The sequence below is a fragment of the Lipophrys pholis genome (assembly GCF_963383615.2).
Source record: "Lipophrys pholis genome assembly, chromosome: 1".
In the NCBI taxonomy this organism is placed as follows: Eukaryota; Metazoa; Chordata; class Actinopteri; order Blenniiformes; family Blenniidae; genus Lipophrys; species Lipophrys pholis.
This window is the reverse complement of record NC_137635.1, coordinates 23,207,438-23,222,305: the sequence shown is the minus strand read 5'-3', so window position 1 is coordinate 23,222,305 and position 14,868 is coordinate 23,207,438. Positions and strand designations below refer to the sequence as shown.

The following is a 14,868-nucleotide window of genomic DNA, read 5'->3' as shown; positions in this document are numbered from 1 at the left end:
AACCATGTGATACCAGCACAGTAACGATACCATACATACCATACCGATACAACGCTGACCATAGTAATAGTATAAAGACAAGATAATGACAGTAAACCAAACCAATACTGATCTGATACCGATATGATACGGATACCATACTGATGCAGTAATGAAACGAAACAGTTACAATACAATAACAATGTAATACTAATATGATAGTGATACTCTAACAGTACAATAACAGTGTAATACTGATATAATACTGATATTCTAACAATACAATAACAATATAATACTAATATGATAGTGATACCCTAACAGTACAATAACAATGTAATACTAATATGATAGTGATACCCTAACAGTACAATAACAATGTAATACTAATATGATGCCGATACTCTAATAACACATAAGCAATACGTTGTAAATTGTTTGATCTTTCTATTTACAATTTTTTACATTTTCTACCCCGATACTGTTGTGAGCTGATGTTGATACAATAATGAGAGAAAGAACTGATGCTGGTACCAGGAACCAAACTCTGATGTGTCAATGTGACGTCAGACAAAAAGCACAAACACCAGTAACCTGTAGTGTTTATATCAGTACCACTGGTCCTGGTTGTTCCTCACGTTCTCTTCCTCTCACATCCTGGTTGTTCCTCACGTTCTCTTCCTCTCATGTCCTGGTTGTTCCTCACGTTCTCTTCCTCTCATGTACTGGTTGTTCCTCACGTTCTCTTCCTCTCATGTACTGGTTGTTCCTCACGTTCTCTTCCTCTCATGTCCTGGTTGTTCCTCACGTTCTCTTCCTCTCATGTCCTGGTTGTTCCTCACGTTCTCTTCCTCTCATGTCCTGGTTGTTCCTCACGTTCTCTTCCTCTCATGTCCTGGTTGTTCCTCACGTTCTCTTCCTCTCATGTCCTGGTTGTTCCTCACGTTCTCTTCCTCTCATGTACTGGTTGTTCCTCACGTTCTCTTCCTCTCATGTCCTGGTTGTTCCTCACGTTCTCTTCCTCTCATGTACTGGTTGTTCCTCACGTTCTCTTCCTCTCATGTACTGGTTGTTCCTCACGTTCTCTTCGTCTCACATTCTCCTTCTCACACGTCCTGGTTGTTCCTCAAGTTCTCTTCCTCTCATGTCCTGGTTGTTCCTCACGTTCTCTTCGTCTCACGTTCTCCTTCTCTCATGTTCTCTTCCTCTCACATCCTGGTTGTTCCTCACGTTCTCTTCCTCTCATGTCCTGGTTGTTCCTCACGTTCTCTTCGTCTCACGTTCTGCTTCTCTCATGTCCTGGTTGTTCCTCACGTTCTCTTCCTCTCACATCCTGGTTGTTCCTCATGTTCTCCTCCTCTCATGTCCTGGTTGTTCCTCACGTTCTCTTCGTCTCACGTTCTCCTTCTCTCATGTCCTGGTTGTTCCTCACGTTCTCTTCCTCTCACATCCTGGTTGTTCCTCACATTCTCTTCCTCTCATGTCCTAGTTGTTCCTCACGTTCTCTTCCTCTCACATCCTGGTTGTTCCTCACGTTCTCCTCCTCTCATGTCCTGGTTGTTCCTCACGTTCTCTTCGTCTCACGTTCTCCTTCTCTCATGTCCTGGTTGTTCCTCACGTTCTCTTCGTCTCACGTTCTCCTTCTCTCATGTCCTGGTTGTTCCTCACGTTCTCTTCGTCTCACGTTCTCCTTCTCTCATGTGCTGGTTGTTCCTCACATTCTCCTCCTCTCACATCCTACAGGCTCTAAACCTCCAGTCAGATCCAAATCCTCCAAACATCGAGCAGCTCGGTCCAGCCCAATCAGGAAGCCTCCGCCTTCTCCGTCCTCATCCAGCCCGTCGCCTCCACCCGTCACTCGCAAGCCCAACGGTAAGAACAAATACAGATCTCTCAATCCAGCTAGCTACTGCAGCTAACCGCAGCTAATGTGGCTAATGTATTGAAATGCTATTGCTATGCCTTAGCTATGTATCACCATGCTATCGCTTCGCTATCTCTATGCAATCGCTATGTATCACCATGCTACCACTATGTTATCACTATGCATCACCATGCTATCGCTACGCTATCTCTATGCAATCGCTATGTATCACCATGCTACCACTATGTTATCACTATGCATCACCATGCTATCGCTACGCTATCTCTATGCAATCGCTATGTATAACCATGCTACCACTATGTTATCACTATGCATCACCATGCTATCGCTACGCTATCTCTATGCAATCGCTATGTATAACCATGCTACCACTATGTTATCACTATGTATCACCATGCTATCGCTACACTATCTCTATGCAATCGCTATGTGTCACCATGCTACCACTATGTTATCACTATGTATCACCATGCTATCGCTACACTATCTCTATGCAATCGCTATGTATAACCATGCTACCACTATGTTATCACTATGTATCACCATGCTATCGCTACACTATCTCTATGCAATCGCTATGTATAACCATGCTACCACTATGTTATCACTATGTATCACCATGCTATCGCTACACTATCTCTATGCAATCGCTATGTGTCACCATGCTACCACTATGTTATCACTATGTATCACCATGCTATCGCTACACTATCTCTATGCAATCGCTATGTATAACAATGCTTCCACTATGTTATCACTATGTATCACCATGCTATCGCTACACTATCTCTATGCAATCGCTATGTATAACAATGCTTCCACTATGTTATCACTATGTATCACCATGCTATCGCTACACTATCTCTATGCAATCGCTATGTATCACCATGCTACCACTATGTTATCACTATGCATCACCATGCTCTCGCTACGTTATCTCTATGCAATCGCTTTGTATCGCAATGCCATTGTTATGTATTGTTATGCGATCGCTATGTATCTGTTATTCTCCTCGTTTTCCTCATTCTCATTCTTTTCTTTCTTCTCATTCTCATTCTTCTCACTGCCGGACCAGTCGCTCCTCTTTATCTTTACATCCTTGACTTTCTCATCACTTTGACACTGCAGCAGTGACATGGGGCACCGTGAGGGGGGGTCCGATAGAGATGTCACTGAGTTTGACCACTGGTTATCTGACTGGGTTAAGGAGGTTAACCGGGTTAATGGGGTTAACAGGAATAACTGGGGTAACGGGGTTCATGGTCACTGCAGCTGCTTTATTACTGTGGAGGAAAGCTGGTCAGCCCTTAGGGGGCCCCGAGTTGCCTGCGGCTTCAACCTGCTGACAAGCCCGCCTCTGACCATGTCTAGGTTTGGTATTTGTTTAGTTATTGAGTTTTATAAACTGCTCAGCTGAATGAACCTGATAAAGTTGTGTGAGCACATCATGACCTTTGACCCCCTGAGCTTCAGCCACAACATTGGGAAATACTGTTGGAACATGAAGTCGAAGGACTGGTGTGAGACAAGTACCCTGGAGTGTTTCAGAAGTACACATGAAGCCGAAGGACTGGTGTGAGACTCCAAACTCCAGATTGAAAAGAGAAATTATCATTATTTCGACAATAAACCTCGACATCAACTCACAATATCTGAAGAGTATTTTCTATCAGAATCCTGTGAATATAAGATCCCACAAGGTCGTTCGGGGTCGTTCAGGTCGATTCAGGTCTGTTTAGGGTTGTTTAGGTCCATTCAGGGTCATTCAGGTCCGTTCAGATCTGTTCAGGGTCGTTCAGGTCCATTCAAGGTCATTCAGGGTAGTTCAGGTTCATTCAGGGTCGTTCGGGTCGATTCAGGGTCGTTCAGGGTCATTCAGGGTATTTCAGATCGATTCAGGGTCGTTCAGGGTCATTCAAGGTCGTTCAGGTCTGTTCACAGTCATTCAGAGTCGTTCAGATCAATTCAGATCTGTTCAGGGTCGTTCAAGGTCATTCAGGGTCGTTCATGGTCATTCGGGGTCATTCAGGGTTGTTCAGGTTGATTCGGGTTCGTTCAGGTCAAATCAGGGTCGTTCACGTCCATTTAGGGTCCTTCAGGGTAGTTGAGGTCCGTTCACGGTCATTCAGGGTTGTTCAGGGTCATTAAAGGTTGTTCAGGTCGATTAAGGGTCGTACAGGGTCATTCAGGCTTATTCACGGTCATTCAGGGTCGTTCAAGGTCATTCAGGGTTATTTAGGTCCATTCAGGGTCGTTCAAGGTCATTCAGGGTTGTTTAGGTCCATTCAGGGTTGTTCAAGGTCATTCAGGTCCATTTAGGGTCGTTCAGGTCGATTGAGGGTCGTTCATGGTCATTCAAGGTCCTTTAGGTCCGTTCAGGGTCATTCAGTTGCTGCTTCAATTGCTCAGAACCATCAGGGACACATTTGGCTCTGAACCCCCAGTGGGAGAACCTGACTGTTTCCTCCTTAGTGAACCCCCCCCCCCCCCCCCCCAGTGGGCGAACCTGACTGTTTCCTCCTCAGTGAACCCCCAGTGGGAGAACCTGACTGTTTCCTACTTAGGGAACCCCCCAGTGGGAGAACCTGACTGTTTCCTCCTCAGTGAACCCCCAGTGGGAGAACCTGACTGTTTCCTCCTCAGTGAACCCCCCCCAGCAGAAGAACCTGACTGTGTTTCCTCCTCAGTGAAGCGAGCTGGAACCACCCCAGCAGGAGAACCTGACTCCCAGAAGGAGAAACCGTCGTCAGCTGACGTCTCTCGATCTGAACCTTCAGCCAACATCCGGGAAATCATCAGGCAGTACAACAGCCGACCACAGGCAGAACCTCAGCCCTTCCAACCTCTCAGGTTGGCTCCAGCTTCTCATCATGCCTCTTCTCATCTTGTCACTTCTCATCCCGTCACTTCTCATCCCATCACTTCTCATCCACTCATTTCTCACCCTGTAACTTCTCATCCTGCCACTTCTCATCCCATCACTTCTCATCCCGTCACTTTTCATCCTGCCACTTCTCATCCAGTCACTTATCATGACTTCTCATGGGTCATTCCATCAGACATTCCAGGGACTGAACATGAGTATTTATGATGATATTGTGAGGATAACTGAGACGTTAACATGAACGGAACCATCAGGAAAATGTTTTAGAGACGAATATGAGCGTGTCGTCTGCATCGCCGGGCTGCTTTAGTCCTTACTTCATTACGTAAATGGAACATGTATAATTGAAAGAGTTGGGGATCCATCACGGAACCATGTGGTTCATAGCTCTCTTCAACTATCCATTAACAGATCCATATCTTCGCTCATAAAAGCAGTCATTGTTCATCCTTGTATCTATTGATATTTATTTGTCTTTATTTCTGTAATTGGTAGTTTGGTTTTAACTTCTCTGCTGCTGTTGTGGATCTATAAGAAGAATAAAGAGGAAGTGATCCTGGTCTTCAGCTATAATCCTCTTGAGGAGTTTAGTATCTAGAGCAGATTGTCAGAACAGACGACCAGGTTGAACCTTTTGGATTTCTGCCTCCAGACCCATGTCCAGGAAGTTCCAGGTGAAGCGAGACCCCAAACAGGAAGCTCTGCAGAAGCTGAAGAATAAACCGCCGACTCAGCAGAACCAGGTGAGTCTCTGTCGCTGCTGGAGCAACTCCACAAGCCTTGGCTTGACGTCCGACTCCCCTTGTTCAGAAAACGTGGGTGCCTCCGCCTCCCGCCAAGAAGGCCTCCCCGCCCCCGTCTCCCCCCAACACCAGGGGGCGCCGCGCCGTCTCCAGCAGCATGAGGGAGAAGCAGCGCTCCCTGGAGGATCTGTTCAGCACCCAGCGCTCCCTCCAGACTCCTCCCCCTCCCCCGCCTCACCCGCCTCCTCCACCCGAATCTCCTCCCATCACTGCAGCCATCGACCAGAGCATTCCAGAGCCTCCACCCATGACAGCTCCGTCCATTGGTAGGTGCCCTCACAAAGACCAGGTCCTCCTTGGGAACCGGGTCCTCCTCGGGGACCTGGTCTTCCTCGTCGACCGGGTCCTCCTCGGGGACCGGGTTCTGCTCGAGGACCGGGTCCTCTTCGGGGACCTGTTTCTCCTCGGAGACCAGATCCTCCTCGGGGACCTGGTCTTCCTCTGGGACCTGGTCTTCCTCTGGGACCTGGTCTTCCTCGGGGACCGGGTCCTCCTCGGGGACCGGGTTCTCCTCAGGGACCGGGTCCTCCTCGGGGACCAGGACCTCCGCGGGGACCGGATTCTCCTCGGGGACCGGGTCCTCCTCGGGGACCGGGTTCTCCTCGGGGACCGGGTTCTCCTCGGCTCTTCTGAGTTTGATGTGAATATTTTCTTCAGACTGGATTCAAGACGACGACGAAACTCGATCCAGCCTGCACCGCTTCTCCGCCGGAGTTTACTTCTCTCATTACAACATGGCAGGAAAACTGTTCCTGAGGAAGGAGGTCTCTCACACACACACACACACACACACACACACACACACACACACACACACACACACACACACACACACACACACACCTATTGCATCAATCATAGCTATCGTAGCTATCGTAGCTATGATCACTATTGTAGCTATCATAGCTATCATAGCTGTCGTAGCTGTCGTAGCTATCGTAGCTATCATAGCTGTCGTAGCTGTCGTAGCTGCCGTAGCTGCCGTAGCTGTCGTAGCTGCCGTAGCTATCGTAGCTGCCGTAGCTGTCGTAGCTGCCGTAGCTATCGTAGCTATCGTAGCTGTCGTAGCTATCATAGCTATCATAGCTGTCGTAGCTGCCGTAGCTATCGTAGCTATCATAGCTGTCGTAGCTGTCGTAGCTATCATAGCTATCATAGCTGTCGTAGCTATCGTAGCTGTCGTAGCTGCCGTAGCTATCGTAGCTATCATAGCTGTCGTAGCTATCATAGCCATCGTAGCTATCATAGCTGCCGTAGCTGTCGTAGCTATCATAGCTGCCGTAGCTGTCGTAGCTGCCGTAGCTATCGTAGCTATCATAGCTGTCGTAGCTGTCGTAGCTATTATAGCCATCGTAGCTATCGTAGCTGCCGTAGCTGTCGCAGCTGTCATAGCTCTCGTAGCTGTCGTAGCTATCATAGCTGTTGTAGCTATCATAGCTGTCGTAGCTGTCGTAGCTATCATAGCTATCATAGCTGCCGTAGCTATCGTAGCTATCGTAGGTATCATAGCTATCATAGCTATCGAAGCTATCGTAGCTGCCGTAGCTATTGTAGCTATCATAGCTGCCGTAGCTGTCGTAGCTATCATAGCTGCCGTAGCTATCATAGCTGCTGTAGCTGCCGTAGCTATCGTAGCTGTCATAGCTATCGTAGCTGTCGTAGCTATAGTACCTATCGTAGCTATCGTAGCTGGCATAGCTATCGTAGCTATCGTAGCTGCCGTAGCTATCGTAGCTGCCGTAGCTATCGTAGCTGCCGTCCGGTATGACTGGCCCTGTTTGACCACGTCTGTTTAGGAACCTTTGTCGGAGCGTTTCGGCCACAGGAGGGTAAAAATCAGTAATATTCATGAATCAACAGATTTTATTCTATTTTCATGGTCTGAAAGGGAATTAGTTCATTTGTTTAATTAGTGGCCATAAAGACATGAAAAGGTTTTAAAGGTTATTGTTCCATTTAGAGGTTATTGTTATTGTTATTGTATTGTATGTTAGTGTGTTCAGGTGCTAACCCACCTGGTTTACCTGTCCAGGTGTTTTATCCCAGAGAGATGTTCAACCGGCCCTACATCCTCAACCTGCTGTGTGAACAGGTGAGTCTGAATACTGAGCTTCAGCTGAAGCTTCTCGCACACGACCTGACGCCTGTTGGTCTCTCTGCAGATCATGAGGGACTCGTTCTCCGAGAGCTGTGTGAGGATCAGCCGCGAGGAGCGCAGGAAGATGAAGGATCTGCTCGGTGAGACTTTCACTGACCTTTTAACTGAGGCAGCAGGAAGCTGCTCCACCTGCAACAAGCACTGAGAAATGTGATGGATATAGTATCAGGCAGGTTTTCCAAAGTAGATAAAACACAGGGAGCGTTCGATGGTACCAGATTTGTGTCCAACTGCATCAATAAACAGTATTTATGATGGTTTTTGTTCCTACAACCTGAGAAACGTTGGTGTAAATCAGCTGGTGGAAGAAAATGCTCCTGGCCCTCCACTACTTCGAGTTGCAGATTTATCCTAAAACATTTTCTCTTCAGTCTGGATGCGTCTGGATGTTGGACTTGGCAGCAGAGCAGCCGTCATATTGCTGAGATAGAGCAGGTGTGAGGCAGAGTAACGCCTGTAAACTGCTTCCTGGAGTTATTAGTGTAAACTCACACCTTGGTTCAGGAGCTCAGTGCATCAGGAGCTTGTTCCTCCTGTTGATACATCAATAATCCCGTTTCCCGCCTCCTGCAGCATATTTCAACGTGGGGACGACCATCGGCACCGTCCAGGACGAGAGCATGAAGAAGAGGATCGTCATGGCGGCTCGAGACAACTGGGAGAACTACTTCACTCGACTGTTCCCGGTGAAGGTGCGACGTGGTGGGGTTTCAGGTGGAGGGAGCGACACGGTCCACGTTAGGTGGAGTTCAGTGTTTCTCTCTGCCAGTACGAGCTCTGGGGTCCAGGGGTTTCCTCCACCTTCATGAAGTGGTGCCAGCAGGAGTCGGTCCCGGTCGGGTCGGCTGGACCTCTTCCTGTTCCTCTGTAACGCAGCGTTCAGCTTCGGTCTCTTCTTGCAGGTTAACAGCAAAGTGTCTCCCACGTTTGTTCCCGTCGGGAGCCGAAGGAACCAGGAAGTCTCTTTTAATTATGTCCCTGAAACAAAGGACCGTAGAAATCACATGTCCAAAAAGTCTCTTGAAAAACAATGAAACCAGGGTAACTTCTCGAAGTAGAAACCAGAAGACGTGTTGGTGTCCGAGCCAACGGGGACGTGGGTTTATCTGGAGTCCTTGGAGGGACTCGTAACCCACCCATTAGTTTGAGGAAAGACTTCAGGACCTAATGGCTTAAACAGCATTTCCTCAGGCCATCCTGGTGTTGACCTCTGATCCTGTCTCTCGAGTGTCGGCGGTGTGAGACATGTCTTCTGTCTGGCTGGACGGACGCTGACCAGCTTCTGCTTGCTTGTAGCTGGAAGGTGCAGACGCTCAGATGCTGGGCGTGTCTCATCGCGGGATTCGTCTCCTGAAGGTCGTGAGAGCATCGGGAATCAACCCCAAACACCTACGTCAGCTCAAAAGCTACAGGTACCCCCGGGACCGGACTGCAGAGCCGCTCAGGTTCGTGTCCTCACACTGATTTGTTCTGTGCCGTGTGTGAACGCAGCTTTGCGGAGGTGGTGTCGGTCGGCCTGGAGGGTGCAAACATGGTCCAGCTGGAGCTCAGGACTGAAAACCTGACCCTGAAGTCTCCCAGAGCTCCTCAGATCACCGCCATAATCCAGTTATTCCTTCAGGAGCTCATCAAGGTCATTCATCTCCTCACACCTGCACCATCCTCCCCACATTAACAGTCTTCTGCCATGTGTCTGATGGAATGAAGACAGAATGATCGGGGACAGTCCAGGAACAGAGAGCAGCAGCACTGGGAGGCGTTAACGCTCTAGATTAATGCTCTGTGTGATCGATAACGTCTGCCATGGTTAGGATTGTCGTTTTGAGTGAAGTTTGGGAGAGAAATACTCTGTAGAGACAAATCAACACATGAAGTGTGTGATTTTTTTACTTTTTATCATCAGATGTACACGGTAAGTATTCGCTGTAGTTCCAAGATTATAAGAAACACTTTTCGAGTTGATCGTCTCGGAGGACCAAACTGCAGGTGGCAGAGCTATCGTGGGACTGCAGGGTCAAGAGTCAATATTCAGGGAACATCCAGCAGGGATCAATCAGGCTGCTGGATGCTATACACCAAGCGTCCACCGGGAGGCCCCAGTGCAGATGAGCAGGTGAATTCACGACAGATGTCCACAGCAGGACAGCAGAGGAAACAGAAAAGCTCTTTGATAATTCACTTAATTCTCCTTTTTGATCTGAGGAAGGAAACATCCTCCTGAAATCGTTTGCTGTCTCTGTGTCTCGACGGAGTTTCATGAAACCACAACAGTTCAATGTTCAGTGTTCTGGTTCTGTGTCTCCTGGACCTGTAGGACTCTGCTCACGTCATCGCCCTGAAGAGCTTCGTGACGGACGACAAGAGTCTGCTTAGCTTCAGTAAAGGCGACATCATCAAACTGCTGCCGATGGACGGACTGCAGACAGGTGAGGTGGACTGCAGACAGGTGAGGTGGACAGCAGACAGGTGAGGTGGACAGCAGACAGGTGAGGTGGACTGCAGACAGGTGAGGTGGACTGCAGACAGGTGAGACGGACTGCAGACAGGTGAGGTGGACTGCAGACAGGTGAGACGGACTGCAGACAGGTGAGACAGGCTGTAGACAGGTGAGGTGGACTGCAGACAGGTGAGGTGGACTGCAGACAGGTGAGACGGACTGCAGACAGGTGAGGTGGACTGCAGACAGGTGAGACGGACTGCAGACAGATGAGACAGGCTGTAGACAGGTGAGGTGGACTGCAGACAGGTGAGACAGGCTGTAGACAGGTGAGGTGGACTGCAGACAGGTGAGGTCCACACTGGGCATGTGCCCAGATACTGGATTCTTGATTCAGGGTTCTTGAGCCATTTCAGCTGCTTTGATGTTTCAGCCACTTTGATGTTTTTTCTTTTTTTACTTTATCCTTCTTATTGTTTTTCCTCTGTCGTCGTCGTCGGTCCGTTTGGCAGTTTTATTCTTCTGAGCCGTTTTCAGAGATTTTAACTTGTTTGAACCATTGAGCCTGTTTCTCCTGGTTGTCCATGCTGGAGCTTCTTTTGGACACTTTGAGCGGCTGTATGATTTGGAAGCTATTGCAGTTGCTTCCTGCCTCTCAGCAGACTCACTTGTTGGACGTCGGTCTGGTCTCATCCCTCCAGTCGTGTCTCAGTAGAACCAGCAGCGACTGTTGTGTTGTGTTGTTGTTCCATCAGGCTGGCGCTTCGGCACACTGGGCGGGCGCTCCGGCCTGTTCCCAGAAGACCTGACTCAGCCGTCCGCCGCCCCAGACTACCACTGCCTCCACCTTGCCCGGAGGGACGAGCGGAGGAAGAGCATGAGGAGCAGTAAGCCGTCCAGCGCCGCCATGACTCCTCCTGCCAGCAGCAGCCTGATGGTGGGCTCGGGTTCGGAGCCGGTCCAGCCCGAGCCGGTCTGGCCCGAACCACCGGGCCCACCGTCGTCTCCAGACCACGTCTTCAGGTCCGTCTCCAACTCCAACCCGGGATCCGTCACCGACTTCCAGGTCCAGTCGGCCATGGCGGAGTTTGCTATGAGATACTTCAGGTGGGTTCTGGCGTGGCTGATGATGTTGGTATTCAGCTTGTTACGACACGACGATGCTCACGTTGGACTTTCATTGTTTTTCTTCCCAAAGTGTGGGGACAACCGGTCTCCCTGCCGGTGGAAGGAACTTTCTGGAGGCGGTTCAGTTTTCACCGGTAAGAGGGAGCGGTTAGCATTAAGCTGCGTCTCGCCGGCCTGTTCTTCGTCAACCTTTCAGTGCCAGTTCTCACGCTGAGCAACCAGAGGGACTCTCCCGGATACAGTCCGGTCAGAGAGACATTAGCTGTTTCCCTGCGAGGTGTCCAAGACTGTGGCCCGTGGTCCAGCGCTGGCCAGAGACAGTGGTACTGTGCCTGTTGACACCAGGGTCCGTTGTGAACACTGCACAAAGCACTTATTGGATTATCTCCATTATAGGAATTGAAACAGTCACAAAGCCTTGTTGTTAATTATTGTTACAAGTTTCTAAGTTGGAATTGGTCTTTTTTTATCTTTTAAAGGATTCGGAACCTCAGAAAGGTTCTGGAGATCAACAAGAACACGATTTTCTAGATGCTGATGATGAAGAGTAACGAGCCTGAGCTCACCAGTCTAATTTCAGTGTGCTCAGGTTGCGTCTCACTGGATTTTACAGAACAAACAACAATGGGCCCTGGAAATCTTAAACTGGTGTTTGGTTCCCCTGCAGGTTCCCATCCAGGAGTCTCTGATCCTCTACAGCGACCCTGAGCTCCAGAACCTCTCGGTCCAGTGTTTCACCAGTGAGTGCTTCCACAACATGGTGACCAGACGGCAGCTCGCCCTTTCTCTCCTCCCTCCATCACCCACTCCTTCTTCTGTCCATCCAGGCCTGATGCAGTTCATGCAGGACATGCCCATGAAGAACGACAGCAGCCAGGTGGACTGTCTGAGACGCATCCTGCTGGTCAGTTACCGGCGGCGCTGAGTGTCCGGTCCCGGTCCCGGTCCCGGGCCGTCAGTCACGTTCATGTGCTGCTCTCTCTCCAGCTCGGGAAGGAGAACCAGCTGCTGAGGGACGAGATCTACTGCCAGGTCGTCAAGCAGACCACCAACAACCCCACCAAGTGAGTCCAGCGCTGCGCCGTGCAGTGGTCAGCCCATGCACATGCTCCCTGTGGGTTCTAGATCCAAGTTCCAGTAGCTGGTCACTCAGACTTGCTTCACAGTCCAAACATGGCAACTTGTGGCGTTAGCACAAAGGCTAAAACCGCGTCAAAGGCTAAAGCAGCGAGAGTCACTAAAAGAGTGAACAAGGTAAAACAGCTAGATTAACTGCAGTCACTACAATGGCAGTATCATGTACTTGTTCCATACTACACACCATACTTGTGCTCCTACTCATAAAACCAGACGAGAAGATCTGGAAATTCTTTAAGAGTACTGAGAACGACTGTGAAAGATGTTCGTACAAAATATTGGGAGGAAGAGAAAGATTCGTACAACACCGGCAACTTCATCACCGGCAACTTCATCACTGGCAACTTTATCACTGGCGACTTCATCGCCAGCAGTTAGTCTGATGTCGCTCAGTAGTTTAAACTGTTAAAATATCAAAACAGCTAATTTGGGTGAAACTGCTAAAGAGCTAGCATGGTTACAACGGCTAAGCAGCTAAAATGCGTCAAATTGCTCAAAATGCTAAAATGCTAAAACGCTAAAATGCTAAAACGCTAAACGGTTCTATGTGACCATCAAATCTCGTAAATTACGCGACATGGCTTTATTTTGAAAGTTCAGCATGTTCCGTGGCTCCCGGCGGTTTTATTGGTTAAGCGGTGGCGTGGAGCAGCTCTGAGGCGCGGCATGTCTGCCCGCTGTGCGTTTCCTCTGCAGATCGAGCTCGGACGTCGGCTGGCGGCTGCTGTCCCTGATCTCCGGCTTCTTCCCGTGCTCCGGCACCCTGCAGCCGTACTTCGCCCGCCACCTCTACGACGTGTCGGAGGAGCTGCAGAACCCTCACCAAGGTACCACTGCCACGCTAAAGCCTCATGTGGCCTCGGGTCCTGTTCTCAAGACACCTTGTGTCCTCAGAGCTGGCCACCGTGTGTCAGGAGAACCTGCAGAGGGCGCTCAGAACCGGGGGACGGCGAAACATCCCGTCACAGATCGAGATGGAGGCCTTCCTGGTGAGTACCACCACATGGGTCGGCTCCGTTTCCATGGCAACAACGCTTGGAGAACAAGAAAACAGTCCCACTCTATATAAATGGAGAAAATACAACTTTTCTGAAATGCTGCTCCTGCTCATGAGCACTGCAACCGTAATAACTCCTTCTATTCGTCGTAGTAACTCCCTCTACTTGTAGTACTAACTCCTTCTGCTCATTGTATTAACTCTAGCTACTCACATTCACCTAGAACACTGACTACACCTTCATCTAGAACACTGACTACACCTTCATCTAGAACACTGACTACACCTTTACTTAGAACACTGACTTCACCTTCATCTAGAACACTGACTACACCTTCATCTAGAACGCTGACTACACCTTCACCTCCACCTTTAGCTCTCAGCTCTGTGATTCTCCTCCTACATCTTGCTGGTCAGTCTGTTGGTGAGGGTGCTGTGGTTCTCCTCAGGACGGCAAAACGACTCGGCTGTTTCCCATCAAGCTCCCTGGAGACGTTGAGTTTCCTGTGAAGATCCACAACTTCAGCGTAAGACGTTTTTCCTGCTTTGAAACTTTTCCAACATCTGGAGAACGTCTGAAATAATACGACCTCACAGCTCCTGAGCGGTCAAAGTCCTGGACATGATACTAAGGTTGTTGGCTGAAACAGGTCACATAGCGAGAACGGCTGAAGCAGGTCACACAGCGAGAACGGGTGAAACAGGTCACATAGCGAGAACGGGTGAAACAGGTCACATAGCGAGAACGGCTGAAGCAGGTCACATAGCGAGAACGGCTGAAGCAGGTCACATAGCGAGAACGGCTGAAGCAGGTCACCCAGCGAGAACGGCTGAAGCAGGTCACACAGCGAGAACGGCTGAAACAGGTCAAACAGCGAGAACGAGTGAAACAGGTCACATAGCGAGAACGGCTGAAGCAGGTCACACAGCGAGAACGGCTGAAGCAGGTCACACAGCGAGAACGGCTGAAGCAGGTCACACAGCGAGAACGGCTGAAACAGGTCACATAGCGAGAACGGTTGAAACAGGTCACATAGCGAGAACGGCTGAAACAGGTCAAATAGCGAGAACGGCCGAAACAGGTCACATAGCGAGAACGGCTGAAGCAGGTCACACAGCGAGAATGGCTGAAACAGGTCACACAGCGAGAACGGCTGAAACAGGTCACATAGCGAGAACGGCTGAAACAGGTCACATAGCGAGAACGGCCGAAACAGGTCACATAACGAGAACGGCTGAAACAGGTCACACAGCGAGAACGGCTGAAACAGGTCACATAGCGAGAACGGCTGAAACAGGTCACATAGCGAGAACGGTTGAAACAGGTCACATAGCGAGAACGGTTGAAACAGGTCACATAGCGAGAACGGCTGAAACAGGTCAAATAGCGAGAACGGCCGAAACAGGTCACATAGCGAGAATGGCTGAAGCAGGTCACACAGCGAGAACGGCTGAAACAG

The 14,868-nt window shown here is 49.5% G+C and overlaps 1 protein-coding gene across 1 annotated transcript in view; it reads left to right on the top strand.

The window, feature by feature from the left end:
- The window catches only part of myo15b (myosin XVB), a gene marked incomplete at its 5' end in the record, with an annotated part of 217,000 nt that overhangs the window by 174,326 nt on the left and 27,806 nt on the right, over window positions 1-14,868 (top strand). The window contains 19 exons of the mRNA XM_080461452.1: window positions 1,723-1,851; window positions 4,552-4,714; window positions 5,401-5,491; window positions 5,559-5,817; window positions 6,209-6,315; window positions 7,584-7,643; window positions 7,714-7,789; window positions 8,283-8,401; window positions 9,006-9,121; window positions 9,201-9,342; window positions 10,024-10,135; window positions 10,902-11,253; window positions 11,345-11,408; window positions 11,942-12,014; window positions 12,102-12,178; window positions 12,262-12,338; window positions 13,108-13,238; window positions 13,306-13,400; window positions 13,858-13,935. Of these exons, the coding sequence (XP_080317578.1) occupies window positions 1,723-1,851; window positions 4,552-4,714; window positions 5,401-5,491; window positions 5,559-5,817; window positions 6,209-6,315; window positions 7,584-7,643; window positions 7,714-7,789; window positions 8,283-8,401; window positions 9,006-9,121; window positions 9,201-9,342; window positions 10,024-10,135; window positions 10,902-11,253; window positions 11,345-11,408; window positions 11,942-12,014; window positions 12,102-12,178; window positions 12,262-12,338; window positions 13,108-13,238; window positions 13,306-13,400; window positions 13,858-13,935 (2,321 nt within the window). The remainder of the gene's footprint in view (window positions 1-1,722; window positions 1,852-4,551; window positions 4,715-5,400; window positions 5,492-5,558; window positions 5,818-6,208; window positions 6,316-7,583; window positions 7,644-7,713; window positions 7,790-8,282; window positions 8,402-9,005; window positions 9,122-9,200; window positions 9,343-10,023; window positions 10,136-10,901; window positions 11,254-11,344; window positions 11,409-11,941; window positions 12,015-12,101; window positions 12,179-12,261; window positions 12,339-13,107; window positions 13,239-13,305; window positions 13,401-13,857; window positions 13,936-14,868) is intronic.